The sequence below is a fragment of the Uloborus diversus genome, chromosome 1 (assembly GCF_026930045.1).
Source record: "Uloborus diversus isolate 005 chromosome 1, Udiv.v.3.1, whole genome shotgun sequence".
Lineage (NCBI taxonomy): Eukaryota > Metazoa > Arthropoda > Arachnida > Araneae > Uloboridae > Uloborus > Uloborus diversus.
In genome coordinates this window covers 133,866,528-133,885,756 of record NC_072731.1, presented here as the reverse complement: position 1 = coordinate 133,885,756, position 19,229 = coordinate 133,866,528, and the positions used below count along the sequence as shown (strand labels likewise).

General features: G+C 30.8%; 1 protein-coding gene across 1 annotated transcript in view; it reads left to right on the top strand.

Annotated features, from left to right (window-relative positions):
• The window catches only part of LOC129232224 (patronin-like), a 158,596-nt gene that overhangs the window by 118,998 nt on the left and 20,369 nt on the right, over nt 1-19,229 (top strand). The window contains exons 7-12 of the mRNA XM_054866442.1: nt 1,747-1,864; nt 4,860-5,120; nt 7,632-7,749; nt 8,858-8,931; nt 13,227-13,320; nt 15,736-18,493. Of these exons, the coding sequence (XP_054722417.1) occupies nt 1,747-1,864; nt 4,860-5,120; nt 7,632-7,749; nt 8,858-8,931; nt 13,227-13,320; nt 15,736-18,493 (3,423 nt within the window). The remainder of the gene's footprint in view (nt 1-1,746; nt 1,865-4,859; nt 5,121-7,631; nt 7,750-8,857; nt 8,932-13,226; nt 13,321-15,735; nt 18,494-19,229) is intronic.

Genomic DNA, 19,229 nt, shown 5'->3' with positions numbered 1-19,229 from the left:
ATCCGAAGGCAGGGTATAATAAATCCCCTAGTACTTGTGCATTTTGCAAAAAAAAAAAAAAATAGGTGGTATCAAAAGGCGGTGATTTTCTTTTTAAAACATAAACCGTAAAATGAAAGATTAAAAATTTAAAAATTTAGATATTATAATTTTTTTAATTAAAGGCTTAATAAAATCTTATCAAAAAAAAAAAAAAACCTCAGAATTTAGAATGAAATATTCTAAAACTTAAATAGGATGACAGGATAATTTACAAGAGAACTTTGATGTAATTTTCGAGAATTTGTCTTTGCTGGTGGTAAATGATTATTTCCACACCAGGCTTTTGTATTTTCATTAAATTCTCTCGCCATTTTTTATCTTTTCAAAATTTGACTGCCACTTCAAAGTATGCATTTTTTGGATTTTGTAGTGCGTTTGCCTAACTATCCATTTGTGTTGCTTTGTCATTCTGATACTTAATACTTTGAGATTTCCAATGCTGATGAGTTCAATCTCAAAGCAGCTTTTCTTTTTCTTTGGCTTTGTTTATATATTTTTTTTATTCCTCCCCTTTTTTTAAATGCTTAATTTCTTTTTGTTATTTGCCATTATATATATATGAGATTCAGAATACACCTGAACACTTGAACTAGGTTTGAAGGAAATTTCTGCAAAAGATATAAGTAAATAAATAGTAATAATAAATTGAGAGCGACATTTCATTACATTTTGATGTCATGCAGGGATATATTACTGGGTTATAAAAGACCTTAAAAAATTAATGTTTGCTTTTTTTTTTGTAACCAGTTAACCTTTTTACTTTTTGTAGAATGGCTTTTTATATCTAAAATTTGGCTATCAACATTGATTAGAAGGCATATCCAACACATTTAATGTGAATATCATATTAGATTGCTAAGTTGTTTCACACAATTATTCTTTAAATATGTGATCAAAATGCAGTTTTGGGGCAAAAATTGATTGCTTTGTATAACGTTGGTTATATACATAATGGAATACATACAGAAAAGTATTTTAGTTGAATATAAATTTTTGAAATAAATACCCACGGGTAAATACCCATTTTGGGTATTTACCCGGGTATATACCCTGGGTATTTACTCCTAAAAATAAATACCCGGGTATTTTACATCACTACCCAAGAATGAAGATGTCTGAAGATGCAAAAATGTCATTTCTGGTAAATTTAGTATTTCCGCAAGCATAGTGCCTACTATTATAAGAAAATGGAAAGCTATAATAAAAGTACTGAAACATGCAGAAAACTTTCATTAAAAAAAATTGCATGACATTACAGTTGGTTTTTTAGAAACAATGCAATGCTCTGTAAATGTTTCACATTTAATTTTTTAAACTTTCATTTAATCCGATGCTAGTATAAATTAAAAATTGGGTTTCATACATGAAAATTAGCTTTAACTTTAATGTTTTAAAATATTTTTTTATGATAAACTAAGATTGTTTCCCTATATCGAAATTTCTATACATCGAATTTTTTTCCTGCGATTTGCTACTTCAATATATGAGGTCTGACTGATATTAAAAAGCATTAAATTTTATACAAACAGAAGTGAGGGTGAGTACCACCTCTGTTGCTCCCTCTCTTCGTTTAACCTTGTAAAATGACCCAAAAATGAAGTGAAAATACCAGGGCAACGTTTACTATTAATTCTACAATGTTCTGTGACTTATTAATTTTATTCACTTTTGTAACGTCTTTCATTTCTAAATTTTGTTTTACAGCAGCACAGAAGCAATGTTCCATTTATTGCTTTGGCTCAAGATTTGGGTGATCTTAGTGACGGATGCTGCTTGTCTGCCTTACTTAGTTTATATTGTCCTAAATATTTTAAATGGCAAGGTAAAAATTTCTTCTTTTACTTGACTTTATCACTTTTCAAAAAATGAAAGGAAAATACATAAAAAAAAATACAAAGCTGTTAAAAAAATACTACAGCTATGATTATATATGCAAAGATTGACTGTAGCATAATCAGCTCTGTAGTTGGGAAAAAATATTAGATGCAACTCACTATGGTACAATGGTTTGAGGGGGAAAAGAAAAGGTGGTTAAAAACCAGTTTACATAACATATGCAATATTTCTGTACCTCAGAGCCAGACTGACGTAATTAGCGATTTTCTATTTACTATTGCATTGTATGTAGAATCTTATTCTGCATCAAGCCTTGTGATGAAATTCTAAAAAAAAAAAAAAACCTGCGTCCCATCTTTTGCATGTGCCAGACAAAAGTTTTTCCTCTTTTTTCTACAAACAATGTTTCAACCAACTACAGCACTGCATAAAATGCATAATAATAATAAACATTGTATTTTTTGTCACCTTGGTTCTTTTTTTTTCCCCTCTTTTTTCTTTCTTTCTTTTTTTTTTTTTTTGCATTCCAAAGCATGCAAGTTGTGGATTTGCCCAAAACTTTTTACAGAAATCTACAATTCTTCCTATTGGAAATTTTTTTTCTTTCTCCCAATCAAAAATAGTCTGCAGACTTTCTCGAGAATCTGTGACACCTTGGGCTACATAGATGTATTGTGAGGTTTCAGATATATACAATTTTAATTTTTGAAAATAGTTTTACCAAAACATTCAAAATACAGGTGTATCCCTGGTATAACACGGTTAATTCGTTCCGTGTAATATCGAAACCGTGTTATACAAGACTTTTTTATAAATACTTTTTTTACTTATATTTTAACCTAGTTAATCATGTACATATCATAAATCATGTCAATGTGTACCGTGTTGTATCGAAACCGTGTAATGCAAGACCTTGTAATATAAATCAAGGAATGTGCACCGTGATATATCAAAACTAAGTCATGAGGTGCAATTTTTATAATTACTGAAATTTCGGCTCAATAGAATATACAAACGAAAACTGGCTACCAGAATATACAAAGACCCACTGCTTTAAAAATAAGAGTTGTTATAAACAATAAAACTTAATTATTTTACATACCTCAAATTAAAACTTATGCACAACAAGAAAAAGCTTTATCACCTTTCTTTACTAAGAACAAAAGGCATTCTATAAGGGAAAAAATCTGAGCTTTACTATAGCAATAAAGTTCCTCTGAGCTACAACAACATAACAAAATATGAAATAAAATAAATAGCATTATTCTATTCATTTTATTTCATTTTGTTTCGACTGCATTTTTTATTTATCATTTGCCAAATTTACCTTATGTTTAATCCTAATGTTGTTTTCTTACAATGCATTGGAAATAAAATAATATTCAACTTTTTGCTCTTAGAACACTGATTAGAAAAATAAAGTATGTATTTAAAAGTTAAAAGTTAGTGTTATATGGGGAAAGAGCTGAAGACAGACAATTTCTCGTAAAAGTTTCATAAAAACAAAGTAAAAACTTATTACAGTGATTATCATACATTTTTTAACAGTGTATTGAACAAAAACGAAATTCTTCTTTTAAAATTTGTGTTACATCAAAACCAAGTAGTATTTAAAATCAAGTTTTGCACCGTGTAATATCGAAACCGTGCTATAATAATCACAAATTTGGCACCATGTAATATCCAAACCATGTTGTAGATATAGCATATTATATGAGGGATGCAAGTACAAAAAAACAAAGATTATTTCATTATATAATATTGGACTTAAAGCTCATATTTCAGCATTTTTTTGCTGGTTTATATGTTTTTTATATAGTTTCTTCTTCTTCTTCTTCTTTTTTTTTTTTAATCTGATTTTTTGGATAAGAGGTTGACCAATATGTGTGTTGTTAAACTTGAATCCAATTGAACAAAGTTGACCAATTCGTCTGTCATGAAGATTGCCTTTATCTGTGAAAAATCTTTCACCATCTACCTACTCTACTCTAATTGTTGTTCAACAGTATATTTATCAAGTAAGCTAACACAAAAATTATTTTCTTAAAAAGAGATCATTGAGTTTAAATTTGACTGCCCTGATATTTTGGCGAAGCTCTTCAGAATCCATCCTGCTCCCCCACATCAACTCCTCTATTCCTCGGAAGTTATTGATTTAGCAGGGGCTGTTTTGGATACTTTTGGACCAGTTTGATTCTACCTCACTATTCCACTCAACAAGATAATAACCACATTGAGTTTAAATGCCTCTTTCATCAGAAGGTGTATATGTTGACAACGATAATTTGAAAGAATCATCAATGTGTGAATGTATCAAGCAAAGCTATACTCAAAAATAAAACTGAATGACAAATTGTGTAAAAGAAGGCACTTTAGTTATAAGTCATCCAAAAGCTTATGCCGATCAACTTGAAATCATTCTGCGAAATTCATTCAACATGTCATTCAAAATTGCCCTGTTACCCACCCTTGATATATTTAAATTTAAGGTTATTGTGTTGTCAGTTTATATTAAAGAAGCAAAATACTTGATTGATGTACAGAATATTCCGAAAGATTCTAAATATTTTATGTGTTTCTTTTCCTCCCCCTTCTTCTCTTGTGATCTACTAAAAATATTACTATAAACAAAATTTGTTTTAATTTAGGAATCGCCAGCAGATTATTTAATTGTATATCACAATTTTCTCCAAACGTTTTGCCAGTGGGTGCATAATTTTACTTAACTTTGTATATACTTGCTAACTACCGATTTTGCACCAAAATTGAATCCCATGGAACATTTTGAAATCATACTGAGTAGAGAAGTTTAGTTTTTAAAAGAAATGCTTTTTGAGAACTTCTTCTTTTAAAGATCATTAAGATCTTCGAGGAAAAAATATATTTTATCTATCCTTGTGTGCAATCAAACTTTATGCTCGTCACTAGTCATTAGAATCAGTTTTCAGTTTTACAACATATAATTTTACTTTTCTTTGCAGAAATCCTTTTTCATGATCCTATAAGTTTAGCAGATTCAGTTCACAATTTGCAGTTAGTTCAAAGATTTTGCCAAGAGCATCTGCCGCAAGATATTTATTGCCTTTCTCTGGAAGATATGGTTTACATGCATCCTTCAATAGTCCCTAATGTTTTAGCCTTCATTGCCGACCTTATGTATATATTCGAAATCCGGCCGCCGAAGCATATCTGCAGACCTGGTGCTAGAATGGAGAGAGAAGATGAAGACAAATTCGCTGACAGTAAGTTCATTACATTGTTTTTAACACTTTAAGGTCTGTGCCAAATGTCATTCGGGTTGCTCATTTTGGTGAAGTTCGTTAAGCCCGAGATTCTCTGCCGGTCAAATTTTTACTCTCTTAGCTATAAAAGTACGAGTTATATACGTTTCTAGCCTTTTTTGATATTACCTACCAACCTTTTACTTTCAGAAAACAAAGATAGATGGCAGCACTAGGCAGGAATAACTACATAAAACGCGATAGAATTTGGGTTTAAATTCGAGTTCGTGCTTTGAAATTTACCATACAAAAGCAAATTTTATTAGATATAACTACATAAAACGCGATAGAATTTGGGTTTAAATTCGAGTTCGTGCTTTGAAATTTACCATACAAAAGTAAATTTTATTAGATAATATTTGTTTACAAATTAAACCTATTTTCAAATATTAAGTTTCAAACATACTCTTTTTGATAATTTCAGATTTAAATCTGATTCTCATTCAGATAGTTCCTTTATGAAGAAAGAAAACATCTTGAAGTATCTAAAACAAAATTACTAAAATACACATCTTCCAAGTACTTTTTAAAAAATATCATGCAAATTGCCAAAAATCCCCGGTCTGAAGGGAGATATGCATCCAAGTTCACATAAGTATTTTCATGTTTCACATACATTTTCTGTATTCAATCTATGGTTTGTAATTTTTTTACCGACTTAATCTAGAGGCACTATGACCTGCAGTCTCAAGTCTGTGTTAACTTTTATGGTTAAAATTGATGTTTTTTTCGCTACTTAATCCGTGTGACACCCTTTTAGGAGGTGACATACGTAATGAATTTAAGCGGGTGCCATTGCCCCCAAGAGCAAGCATGCACCCCTCTCCCCAAATATCAGTAAGATATCCCTAGGAAGAGCTATTTCTCTCTTCAAAGAAGAGAGAAATAGCCATGAAAAAAACCTATAAAATTTCAATGCTGCTGCCAGGTCCATGTCTTAGTTGAGCACCCCTGATTTAAATGTCTTGAAGAAATACTTGTTCTCAATTTCATATATTTGTTTTCACAACATTTTTTTCCCATTAGCTTTCAAATTACTTTTTATTGATTGAACATTGGATGTCTCTTTCAATATTTCACTAATCATACTTTAAAAAAAAAAAAAATACTCTTTCACTTATTTTTATTGTTTACTTTTTTTTTGAATTAAACTTGATAAAAATCTGAAATTATTGCTATATTAAAAGCAATATTTATTAAACTAATCATTTATATTTGAAATTAATGATCAAGAATTATTATTTACTTCATTTTAATAACAAAAATGTTAAAATTTACTATATTATGCCTTAGTAAATTTAAGTTGCATTTTGTGGTTTGTGGGAATAAACAAATGATTATGAGTATTTTGTAAATGAGTACATGTTTAAAAATCAGAATCAAGTTTATGCGGTTTACTGCAGCCATTTTTGACTGTCCTTTTTTATTCAGAATTTTCTATTCACCAAAGGAGGACCGGCCCCGACCACTTTGGTTAATCAAGGTTCTAATATACTGTTTGAATTACTTTTTTTCATTCAGAGACCTCCAACTTAATTCATTTAAAATGTTTTTAAATAAATAAATAAATATTTTTGCTCATCCAAGGAAGAAGTGTACTGAAAATCAACAGCAAAAATTTTTACCATGTATTAAAATATAACTTTATTTAGATTCTAAATTGTAAGTTTTTAAAATTAATTTTTGCGATTGATACAGATTTTTTGGGACAGTTTTCCAGTATCCTATTCTATTTATATTAGTTTGATCATAAACATACTCACGGTAGTTAGTAAATCGTGTTTGTTTCTGTCTTGTAACTGCTTGCTGTAATTTAGTAGATTTATTAAATTTTACTTATTTTGCTGCAGTAGCATTAAAAGAACATTTCATTTTTAAATAGTTTTCATTTGATCTTGAACAGTTATTTGTTGAAGAAACTTAAAAAGTTGAAGGAGGTGATTTAGTTAGATTTCAATTACAAGATTACTATCATATCTCAAATTACATATGACTATCCTTTCACTTTTTAAGCAAGAAGTATAAATGTATTTAGCAATAAAAGGCCAATATTACAAACGCTAAGAATCAAAATGTACTTCCTTTCTGATCAAGAAAATTACAAAAAAAAAAAAGTTTAATTATAGGGCTAAGCATATTTTCATTTCCACTGAAGCTAAATTTCAAAGCAGTATGTTTATTGTACTACAGTGGTTATACTGGATATACTAAAATTTCTTGTGTCCCTTTTTAGAAAATAGTTTAGGCGTTATTCTTGAAGGGAAAAATTGAATTTTTGCCCCAGTTCATAGAGTTTTCAGTTTTCTTCTCATTTGTACTGTGAATTTTGTTGCTTTTAATAGTTTATATATGTATTTTGTATTTGAGCATTTATTTTTTCATGAATTTTATGTCAAGTGAACTTGAGTTCCAGATATTTACATTTCATTTTAATGCTTTTATACTCATGTCTGTTTTAATGATTTCCTATAGTTACCTACTTAAATGGCCAAAGGCAGTCTCCACTTCAAAATTGCAGAATAAGAAATTTTCAAAAATCTGTTAGTCCTATTCCAGATTTACGATCAGGAAACTATGAGATTAGTAGGAGGTTAGTGTCATATTTTATATTACTGGATTCTACTTACATTTTTGAAAATCATACAATCTGTTCCCCATTTCTTTAATAAGAAAAAATAATAAAATAATAATAAAAAAAACTTTAATATATTAGTTGCAATACACTCAACTGTAATTTAAAAAGTGCATTAGTTTTATTTGTATGACCTTGGAAGTGAGTAAAATGTATTTCATTTTTTTTCTGCTCATGTTGCATGTATTAAGACTAGAAATTTGTATTAAAGAGTATGTTGTTAAATATGAAGCTTACCTAGTTACCTATTATATATATATATATATATATTTAAAATAAATGTTTGTTCATGGTTGTTTTCTCAAACCCACAACTGTAGTCCATCATATATTTAACTTGTTGAAATGACTTTTTTTTGTAACATAATTATAGTGGCAGAAACCTGTTATGCAATTTTATGCATTTTACATTACTCATTTAAGTTAGTTTGCATATAACTCATCCCCCCCCCCCCACCCTTTTAAAAATAAAACCAACTGAATTTTGTTTTTGCTAGAGAGTTCATTCTTGCAATTATGATTTTTGTTTTTTCTTGCTTTTGTTTTGAATTTTACCAGTGAAATTTTATGTTTTCTTGGAGCCCAATTACACTCAATCATTATCTGTCCAAATGAGTCAAATTCTTTAATTTATTATATGAACTAACTGTCGGAAGTCCTCTTATCCTTAAAAAGAATAAAGGGATTTCCAGCAAAAGCTTTTGAGAAAATTGATTATATATTTGTTTATGTATTCATATCTACTTTGGAATTATCAAAGAATGAGCCATTTCACATTGTTTATTTCTATGGGCCGCACTAATGTTTATTTTATTTTCTATGTCAGATCTTTGCAAAGAAATGAAATTGAATTCATTTCATGAAATTATGGAAAGAAATAATGAATTTAAACTCTCTCTCACTTTAGTATCAAATACGCTTAAAATTGTTTTGTCGTCAGTATATTGCACTTATTCACTTATTTATAATGGCCTCCATATTATTTCTTGTCATTCTGCTTGTATATGTATGTCTATGTGTGTGTGTGTTGTTCACTAATTTGTTTTCTCTATTTGTAATTTAAACAGTGGAAGCTGGCAGAAGCCTCAAAAATCATTATCAGCAAGGAAGATAAATGTTCAGGAGGATCGAAGACATGATGGTAAATTTTAATAATCAACTTTTTGTGTAGAGATGTCTTTTTTTTAAAGTAAAGATCACTGCTTTAAAAAAAAGAACCTGAATGCTGTTTGACCACTGATGAGTTAGAAGGACAAACATTTGATTTAAAGGCGGAAATGGATGCGTCTATTAGTTTGCAGAAATGCAAGCTTTAGCCAATCTGTGTTAGCTCAGAGCTTCCCAAACTTTTCCTATTTGCGGCAGCCTGTAAAGAAATGGAATTTTCTCACAGCACCCTAGTCGATCTCTATTATACTGTGCAGTCCAAAAGTCATGCAAAACATAATAAGATATTTCATTTGAAAAACTAATATTAATTTTAATATTTTATTCTTTTTTCAAGCTAACTTCGCCTTATTAGGATGCAAATAAATGAAGTCTCTTTATTTTTATTATTTTTATTATTTTAAGTTTTTAAAGCGGAATTCCATTTTCTTTTATAAGTCAAAAGTTTAAATGCTGAATCAAAGGTTCATTTTTTATTTTATTTATTTATTTTTCTTTTTTAATTCAACTGTGTCCAGACATTAATGATATGTTTATCATAGGACTCTAAAATGCAATTCTAAAATAATTTTGTCAAAAATATTTATTTTACGAGCTGTTTTTATACTTTTGATGTTTTCACTTGAGGATTGCATCTCTTTGCATCCGCTATGGGAATCTGATTTTTCGAATTTTCGTTTTTTTTTTTTTTTAATTTTTTATTCAACTGTGTCCAGACATTAATGATATGTTTGCAATCTCTTTGCATCCGCTATGGGAATCTGATTTTTCGATGTTTAGTACACTTTGTTAAGAGGTAAACAAATAAAATATTTTTTTATTTTTGTAAAAATCACAGTTTATAAGTTTTAAACTAAATTCTGTGCTCTTTAACAATGTCTTGGTTCAAAAAGTTAAATGCTAAACCTTTGCCTGAATTTCTTTGTTACAACTTTTTTAAATACTATACATATAACATTTCTAGAAAAATGTAACATAATGTAGAATAGTAAATAAATATTGATACTTGAGGTGTGCCCCATCTCCCAGAGAGCGATGCCGCCCTCCCATACCCCAATACTCAAAAAACACGCAAGACTGATATTCTCAACAGAAAAGAGGGGAAACACTCAACTTTAAGTGTCAATGATGCAGTTTGCGCCATCTCAGAATTCAAAAATTTTTTTTTTTTTGCAAAATTTGATTTTTCACAAAATTGATTTTTCACAAAAATAATTGATTTTTCACAAAAAACGGACCCTGGGAAAAATCCTAGACAGACCCCTGGAACCACTCACCTCACTTTCCTATGGCAGGCTGATGAGTGTTAATAAGCACGAAACTGCAGTCCTCGGCTGGAAATGACTGAGCTGGCGGTGTATTTCACGTATTTCTGCTTTAGCTCTGGCTAATGGGCGGTAATTTACTGAATATACAGAAGCTTTTAGTTCTTGATTAATACCAACACTATAAGCATAAAACTCGAATTTCCTTCAGAGATCTGTAAGAGGTTCCATGTGATTAATCCAACAGTGATGACAATTTTCTAAGACTCTTTGAATTCAAATTCGATATTTTACTTTTTACCTTGTCTGTTTCTTACTGACCTAGTAGAAATGAGTGTCAATCCAATTTTCCTAAATACTAGATATTTATCTTAAGAGTGCTTCAAAAACTAATTATTATAAGCTGAGAAAAAGGTTTTAAAGGAATTTAAGTTTGAAAAATTTGCTCAATATTAAGAATTTTTTTATCCCAAGGAAAAAATTTCGGCAGCATGCCTGACCAAGGTTGACAAGGTTTTGGACATTACCGTAAAAACTCCTAGTTTTTATGGTACGGGTTTGGACACAAGGGTTTTGAACCGTCCTGTCCAAAATTGTCCAAAACTATATTTTTAGGTAAATAGTATTTTGTGAGAAAACATCAAAAACAGAATAAAATGTATCAAAGTAATGGTCTGTATTTAACATTTATTCAATGTGAACATTCATCTTATTTTGCAGCTGATTTTTATCTAGTTACATAGAAGTTGAATTCTTGATTAAAATTTCAGTTTGTATGCATGAGTTTATTATTATTTTTGATAATAGTAACCAAAATTCTCTATGTGTATGCATGTGTGCAAATAAAAGCAGGGTTGGCAAGGTTTTTTACCATCCTGTTCAAAACCGTCCGAAACAATTTTTGAGAAACTAGATTTTTGCGATAATATCAAAAACAGAACAAGATTTGTCAAAATGGTGTTTTTTTTTTTTTTTTTTGAGTGTATGATATATTTAATCAACGTGAACATTAAAGTGTAAATATGTACGTAACTTATGTATACAGCTGATGTTAATCTAGTTACCTGGAAATTAAATTCTTCATTAAAAATTTCAATTTGTATGCATGAGTTTTTTTTTTCTACAAACCACATTTTTTAGCATTTATGCAGGCGAGCAAAAGAATGTTCAAAATATAGCTCAGTAATTGCCTTAAATGCAATAAATTACAATTTTTTTAAGTTACAGAATATAGGTATTATATTAAAAATATGAACTAAAAAAATAATAGCACAAGTTTTAAAACATAAGTGTTTAATCATCAATTTCTTGTTCTTTAATCTATGATTTAAAAAATAATTTTCATTAAAAAATCATGTAAAACTTTTTTGCAAAAATCATTCAAAAAATTAAGCTTTTTTTTCTTTTTTTTTTTTTTGCACATTTATTCCTTTGAGTTATAAATGGAACTGAAATAAATTGTTTTGGTAGTCTTATGAATTTTCTTTCGTAACTCTACCAACTGTTACATAAGGAAGTTTTTATGTAATAAAGTTATTGACAATTTTTTTGAAGTGAAATATTTTTTTAAATGAACATTTTGGAGAAAAATATTATCAAATAAATCAATTAAACCTCATTAATATCTATATTTATGCCATAAATACAAATTGATTAGATTACACTCCTTTAGCTTTGGTATACTTTTTGGACAGTTTTGGACACTTTTAGACAGTTTTAAACGGTTGAAACCACCTGTCCTGTTCTAAACCAGTTTTGAACAGCCCAAAACCCAACCCTGTGCCTAACCTAAAAGCCCACTGAAAGTGTCAGTTTGCATGGAATAAACAAGAATGGTTAGCCACACCAAAAAAGTATAGTATTGCTGGGGAGCAAAACAATTTGCATTTAAAATTAATTGAATTTTTTAAACAAAGTATTCTACAACTGGTTGCATGACTTTTGGATCATTCTGTATATGTATTTTATATTGATACTATAGGCAACACCTTTTTCTCTATGGCGCCCATTTTGGGAATCTCTGAGTTAGCTTTAAATTAAGAAGAGACTCATTGAAATGAATGAAATCAAATTTTTTCGTAAAAGGTAATTGAATTACATATATATATATATATATATATATATATATATATATATATATATATATATATATATATATATATATATTTATATATATGTTTTCTTTACTTCAAAGTTAAAATTAGAGTTCTTCTCAGGGGAACAAAATCAAAATTTACCTGCTTTCTGCCATTTTGCTTATTTTCTATGTAAGCGCAAGTAAAATATTACTTGTTATTATTGCAAGGTCACTGTATGCATTTTGATACGTACTGGCACTGATCATTGTAAAAAAAGGGAAGAGAAACTCAGCCTACTTTTCAATTTTTTAATTCATCATTTGGTGTGCCAAAGTTGCTGAAGCTTAAATTGAGATCTGCACTCTTGTTCAAAATATTCTTAGGCTTTCATTGTTTGTATTTACAACCATATGCAATTAGGAAGAATTCAAATTAAAAAAAAAAAAAAAAACATGTGAATTAAAGTTTTAGTTGAAGCAATCTATGAATATTTCTTTCTTTATATTCTTTTACTAATTTAATTTCTTTATTTTGTAACTCATTAAAAGCAATTGCATGAATAACTCTCTCTGTTTATTTTAAAAGTTTCATGCTAAAAGTAATTAGACAAAAGCTTTTAGAATGAAATGATTTTGGCAGACTTAAGAAACTAATATGTATGGATTGAAACTCGGAGAATAGCGAGAATGTATCCAATGCGGTAACTTGTTAGATTGATGTTATGATGCCTTCAAAGTTAAAAACAGAATAAATAATTTACAGCATTTTTTTCTTAGTTAGTTTGAGTGCTTAATGTTTTTTTTTTGTTTGTTTGTTTTTTGTTGCCCATTTTGAATCTTTTAAAACTATCTATTTTCCGTTATAAATAGTCCGTAATAATGGTCTTCATTATGTTTTCATATTCCTGTTTTATTCAATTCTATTAGGTCCCAGATCACTAAGACGTACACATTCTGTTAATTTCTCAGAAGTTAATCGACGTGGTGACATTCATGCATCCTCAAATGATGTTCATCACAGGTATGTTTTATGTTTGTTAAAAAGTTATTCTGTTTAACTCAAATATTCTTAACTGTTCACTCAAAATTCAATTCCCCTTATTAGCAAGCAAATTTAATGCAATTTTATCCATTTTAATGATTTTATTTGCCACTAAGAAATTAAACTAGTTCAAAGTAAGAGAGAAAAAAAACTTTCTTTTATGTCCATTGTTTTTTGGTTGTGTAAACGAGTTATAATGCTTTTTTTTTCTTTCCTTTTGCCAGATGTTGAATTTTATTTCATTTCACTTAGTAGCAGCCAATGTGCAAATTTCAAAGCCCAGTGGCTCAGTGGTAGAGCTTCTACACCACAGGTCCGGGTTCAATCCCCAGGTTGGGCAGGTCGACTCAGTCATTCTTCCTTTCAATGGGTCCATGAAATAAGTACCAAGCGTGCTTGGGAACTAAACCTCCGCATTCCGCTGACCACCTAATTGGATGCCTAGCACCCCAGAGGTCAGGAAAACTAAGATAGGCACTGTAGGCCTTGGCTTCCATGAGCTCTCGTGTCACTGGGTTTGGTTTAATGTACAAATTTCTGTATCATGATGCAATGCCAATCCTGATTCTTCATGATATTGAAATGCTAATCCTAATAAAAAACAAAATTAATGATTTTTTTTTTTTTTTTTTTTTGTATTATTCACTGCATTAAAATCAGAGTAAATTTGAAAAAAATGAAATAAGGCAACATAAAATCAACTAGCAAATCCATAGTGTAATTAACTTTAAAACATCCAAGGAGATAAGTAACATTGTAATCTCTAAAACAAACCCTTTACAAAAATTATGATCCTAAAATTCAAGCCTCTTCAGACACAATAGAGTAAACCGAAAAATACAAAATCCTACTCCGCACTAAGCCTTTGTGCAGAAAATTTGTTTCTCCCTAACAATAATTAACTATGCTAAGTTTTATGACTCTGAGTTAAAGTCGTCTGCTCTAGCAAAATACTTAAGAGTTTTTTAGAAAAAAAAATTGAAGAGAATATTCAGTATTTATCTTAAATTCCGCAGAACGTTTAGTTTATTTTGTAACTTCCTAACACAAACTACTACGTAACATTTCATGCCTGTGAGTTAATTACGGCTGCTCTGCTGTCAAAAGCATTGTCAAATTAGTTTTGCAGGCATCAAATTTAGTATGGGGCCAGAAGTAAAGGGACAAGTTTATTTTTGCTATTTCAAAGTCATGCAGCAATATGCCTGCTTTTCAGTTCAAAAACAATCATTTTGCAATTTTTTCCTCCATGAATAGAAATCTAATATACTACATGCAGTTCTGCTCTCTTACATATTTATCAGAGAGTTTTTTTAACCATCTAAATACTTTGGTTTCTAATTGACCTTTTTCTTACATGCAATTAGATTACAATTAAACATTGTAGATTTTTAATCTCCACCCTCTACAAGGAGGTTAACCTAGAAGCATGACATTTTGCATAATAATTTGTGTTCGTTACAAAATTTGCTGACTGAGGCCCTGCAGAATTTAAAATATTTTGGAAATATTTTCTTAAATGATTTCCAAAGATCTCTAAAATTCCAATCTCTTGCCAGAGCGAAAGACATTAACTCAGAGTTATGAAACTAACTTTTTGTTATTAGTATTAGGCAGTCACAAATTTTCTGCATTAAGACTAAGTGCTCCGCAGAATTTCGATTTTTTTTTCGACCCACCCTAATACACAAGTGTAAAATTCTACATTACCTATTTTGAGCATATTCATTATATTTGAGACAGTAAAAAGCAATGGGATGCAAGTGAACGCTTTCAAGTTTTGAGTAAAGCATGTTTAACATTCCGGTCCTAGGTAGGCCTTCATTGAATAATTTTTTTAAATCATGCTGCTTAGCAGTCCCTCCAAGGGCTACTAGTACTATCTCTTGCCCCAAAACAGAGGAGAGGTTCACCTACCATCTGTAATGGTAATCTCTGAATTTTCAATCTCGGCATTTACATTCCTTTGCTGTTTCTGCCTCATTTCACTTTGATTTGTTTTAAATGTTCATTTTCAAGAAATGAGCCAATCCTTTTTATTCAGAAAAAAGCACGCATCTTTAATTTCATTTGAATTGGCTCCACTTTTTGTTTTTCAAATAGCACTTTAGTATATTTTTTACCCATGGATGTCAGAAATGAACATTGTTACACCCTGGTTGGAGTTGGACTCATTTGCCCATTTAAAAAAGTGTCTCCTCCCCCACCCCCCTTTTCTTTTGAAGTAGAAGTCAACTAGTAGTAGTTTGGTGTGGGTCTCTAATTTTCCTGGGAGAAGGGTTGACTTAGTACATATGATGACTGATAATGTACCAAATCTATTTAAGTACATTAATAATTAACATTTATGTCCTTGTATATATATATATATATTTTTTTTTTTTTTCAATTTAGATTACATGCAGAAGAAGATGAGGAACTAGCAAGTTATTTTTCGTCCAGGCATTCCCAATCCCAATCTCAATGTAATTTACTTGATCAAGAAGACAATCGACGAGTGACGAAGCACTCTGGTGTGAATGACCCTAGCCAGAGAGCATTACCACACGCTCAGGGACACTATCAAGTCTTTCATTCTGAGAAACCTTTCCAAGACATTGCATCTCCAGGACATTTAGAATCTCTAAGTGAAAATAATGAATTCACTGGAGAGAAATGGGCTGAACCCCGTGAACAACCTCCAAAGACAAATTTACAAAGGTCGCCATCTTCCTATGAAATTCATCAGTTATCTCCTAGCAAACAGAATGTTGTTTCTGGTAGAGGGTACTCCTGTCAAAGAAGCCAATCAGATTTGCATTTGTCGCAGGATAAAAAATTAACAAATAAGCAAAATAATGATTGTGATAGTAATCTTTACCAAGTGCAGTCTGTTTCACATGAACATTATTCCCCTCGAACTTTCACTCGAGAACCACGCAGAAATCGGAACTCTTTTCATGAGTCTTCGCATTCTTTTGCTGATAACTCAGGCACTAGTGCTGCATCTTCAAGAAGATACAGTACAGACTGTGGAAAGTGGACTCCTTCTGACATTGAAAATCAAAATAAATCTCTATCAGGTAGCCTTACGTGGAAAAAGCCAAAAGATTTGTTTTCACAGTCTGAATGGAATAAAGAGAATGTTGATTCAGAAAATGGGATATACCAGGTTTCAGATGAACAAAAAGGAGAAAATCAGGGAGGAGTTATGAGTTTTGCTAATTTGTCAAAGCAAAAGAATAATTCTGGTTCAGCCATAAATATTGTTTACATGCACCAAGACCACGAAAGTGATCTAGGAACTTATAAAAAGCCTACTAGACCTGGTTACTTACATATCAATAAGTCTCATCCATCTATGGATGGAAATAGTCCTACATCTAGCCATGCTAATTCTTCAGACTGGATAAAATGCAATGACAATAAGAACCAGTCTGTTACAGATTCCTCTGTAGCTGCTCAAATGCATGATATCCGATTAAAGTTAGAAGAAAAAAGAAAGAGAATTGAACATGAAAAAGCTCTGCTTGAAAAATTATCTAAAAAGCAAAGAGAAAAAATGGGTAAAGCAGCTTTTATGCAAGCTGTTAAAGGTGGAAGCTCTAGTGCACTAAACAGGGATGATTTTTACAGCAAAAATCGCCAATTTTCTGTCGAAGATCTTTCTGATGAATTGGATACAGTTCGAAGAAAGTGGCTGGAAAGGAAAAATGCTGAAGATTTTGAAAATGAAATACCATCTGATGATATTCAAATGTCAATTGAACAGCTAAATTCTAGCTTATCAGACTTACAGTTTGATATTTCCCGATTAACGGAACAGCAAGAGATGATACAAAAACTTCTAAAAAACAATACTCCTCCTCAAAATGATATTCAGTCACATTTTCCTCATGACCAAAATATTAACTCCCAGAACAAAATTCCAAGCAAATGGGCTGAACCAGTAAACTCATTTCAGAATAATTCTCCCATGTATTCTCAAAATGTGATGCCCGAAATTGCTCCTCACATTGGAAGTCGTGGACATTGGGGTCAACCAGTTATTCCTTTTGGAGGTTTCCCTCAGCAGCAGCAGCAACAACCTCAACATCAAAATATTCCAATGTGGCAACAATCATCACATTCTGTTAGATCCTCCTCTGTAGATCCACAAATGATGTATGGACAACCTATGAATATGTCATCTCAAATGTATGACAATGTTCCATTTAATCAGGGCTTTTCACTTCATCCACAGAATATGCCATCTTCCAACTATAATAATTATTACCCATCAAGTTCTTACTATTCAAATGAGCCTCAAACAAACAATATCCATGCTCAAGGACAATATCCTTATTCTAATTTTCAACAAACAAACTATCCAGTTATGCAAAATACTTTTACTAGAAGTATGAGTCAAGGCTTAAATCGTTCTGACTCGAGAGGCTTTCATTTGCATCGCAATCCTTCTGAACCTTATCTTGCTGATGTGCCTGATAATTATCCTCGCACAATTACCCACAGTCCCTCTGCTAACCAATTTGATATTTATCCTTCAAATTCTGCATCTGACATAATGAATCACAGGAACAATGCTTTAGAAGTTTCAACTGATGAATTTGGGCGTCATGTTCGTAATTCAGAATTACAGCATTCCCCACCTAATAGGCCTGTTCTTGGTAAAACTTTTAGGGTAAATAAATCTAAAGTAGCTTCACCAACTTCCCCCAATTATAAACAAAATCCTTCTTTTGGTCAGTCTCTACCTGAAGAACAGCCTGAAATGCAAGAACAAACAGAGTCAAAAACTAATACTGAGAATGAAAATCAGCCAAAAGATAAAGGATTTTACATTTCTTTTGAAGAAGAACCCCGTAAACCCAAGCCAAAATTAAAGCCAAAGCATCTCAAAGCTCGTAATCAACAAAAGAAAATAGATAATGAGTCCCGTAAAGCAGAATCTTGTAATGAACAATCTCACTCTAATCCAAACACAGAAACCTGTTTCAGGAAACGGTGGGATAAAAATAGTTCTGAAGATAATACTGGCGAACTGGAAAATGCTAAACAAGATGAATGTGCATCTGAAACCTCTGAACAGAGCAGTGAAACATCACATTCTTGCCCTCCGCCAAATTCTAGTGTTGGCTTTGTCGTGGGTCCTGGACCTGTTGAAAATGATCCTGTGAGTAACAGCCTTTATGTTCTGTAAATTAGACAATTATACAAAAATAGATTTTAATACATCTCTAATCAGGGTGCATACATTCAGGAAAATACAGAATACTTGGAATATTAATATTTTTTAAACAAATTTAAAGTCCCAGAAGTTTCTGTCGATGCTTTATTTTTTGCCCAACATAGGATGCAGCAGACGATAGAAAAATATATTTAATTTTGTGAAGGAGAATTTTAATCTGCAAAGATTTTCTGATGGAATTGGAACAAAATCAGAATTTTTTTTCACTTAATTTTTATTTATTGTTGCCTCAAAGCAACAATAGAATATTTTACTGTTATTCCTGGGATGAGATGTCTTACTGTTACTCTGAACTGGAGATATACAGTGCTGTCATTGGCGCACACAAAGGGAGAGTTCGAACCCAACTCATAACCCTTGAATTTTTTGATTGATTATAATCCTATGTATGTCATACGTAAAATAGTTCCATGCAATGGTAACAATAACTTTAGACTTAGTAAAGGAAAAATTTTAATTTATTTTCTCTTTCTTCCCCTCTGAAATTGAACCGTATGTGAGCATAAATTGTTCTATAAAGATGATTTTGCCTCACTGTTTTTATTTTCAGTTATGAGAAAAGTAAATGCATTCATTCTTGTACTCTTTAATGTTTTTCATTCCCGACAATTTGCAAGATCAAATAAGAATATCTTTGGATGCGTGTTGGAGTATGAGACTG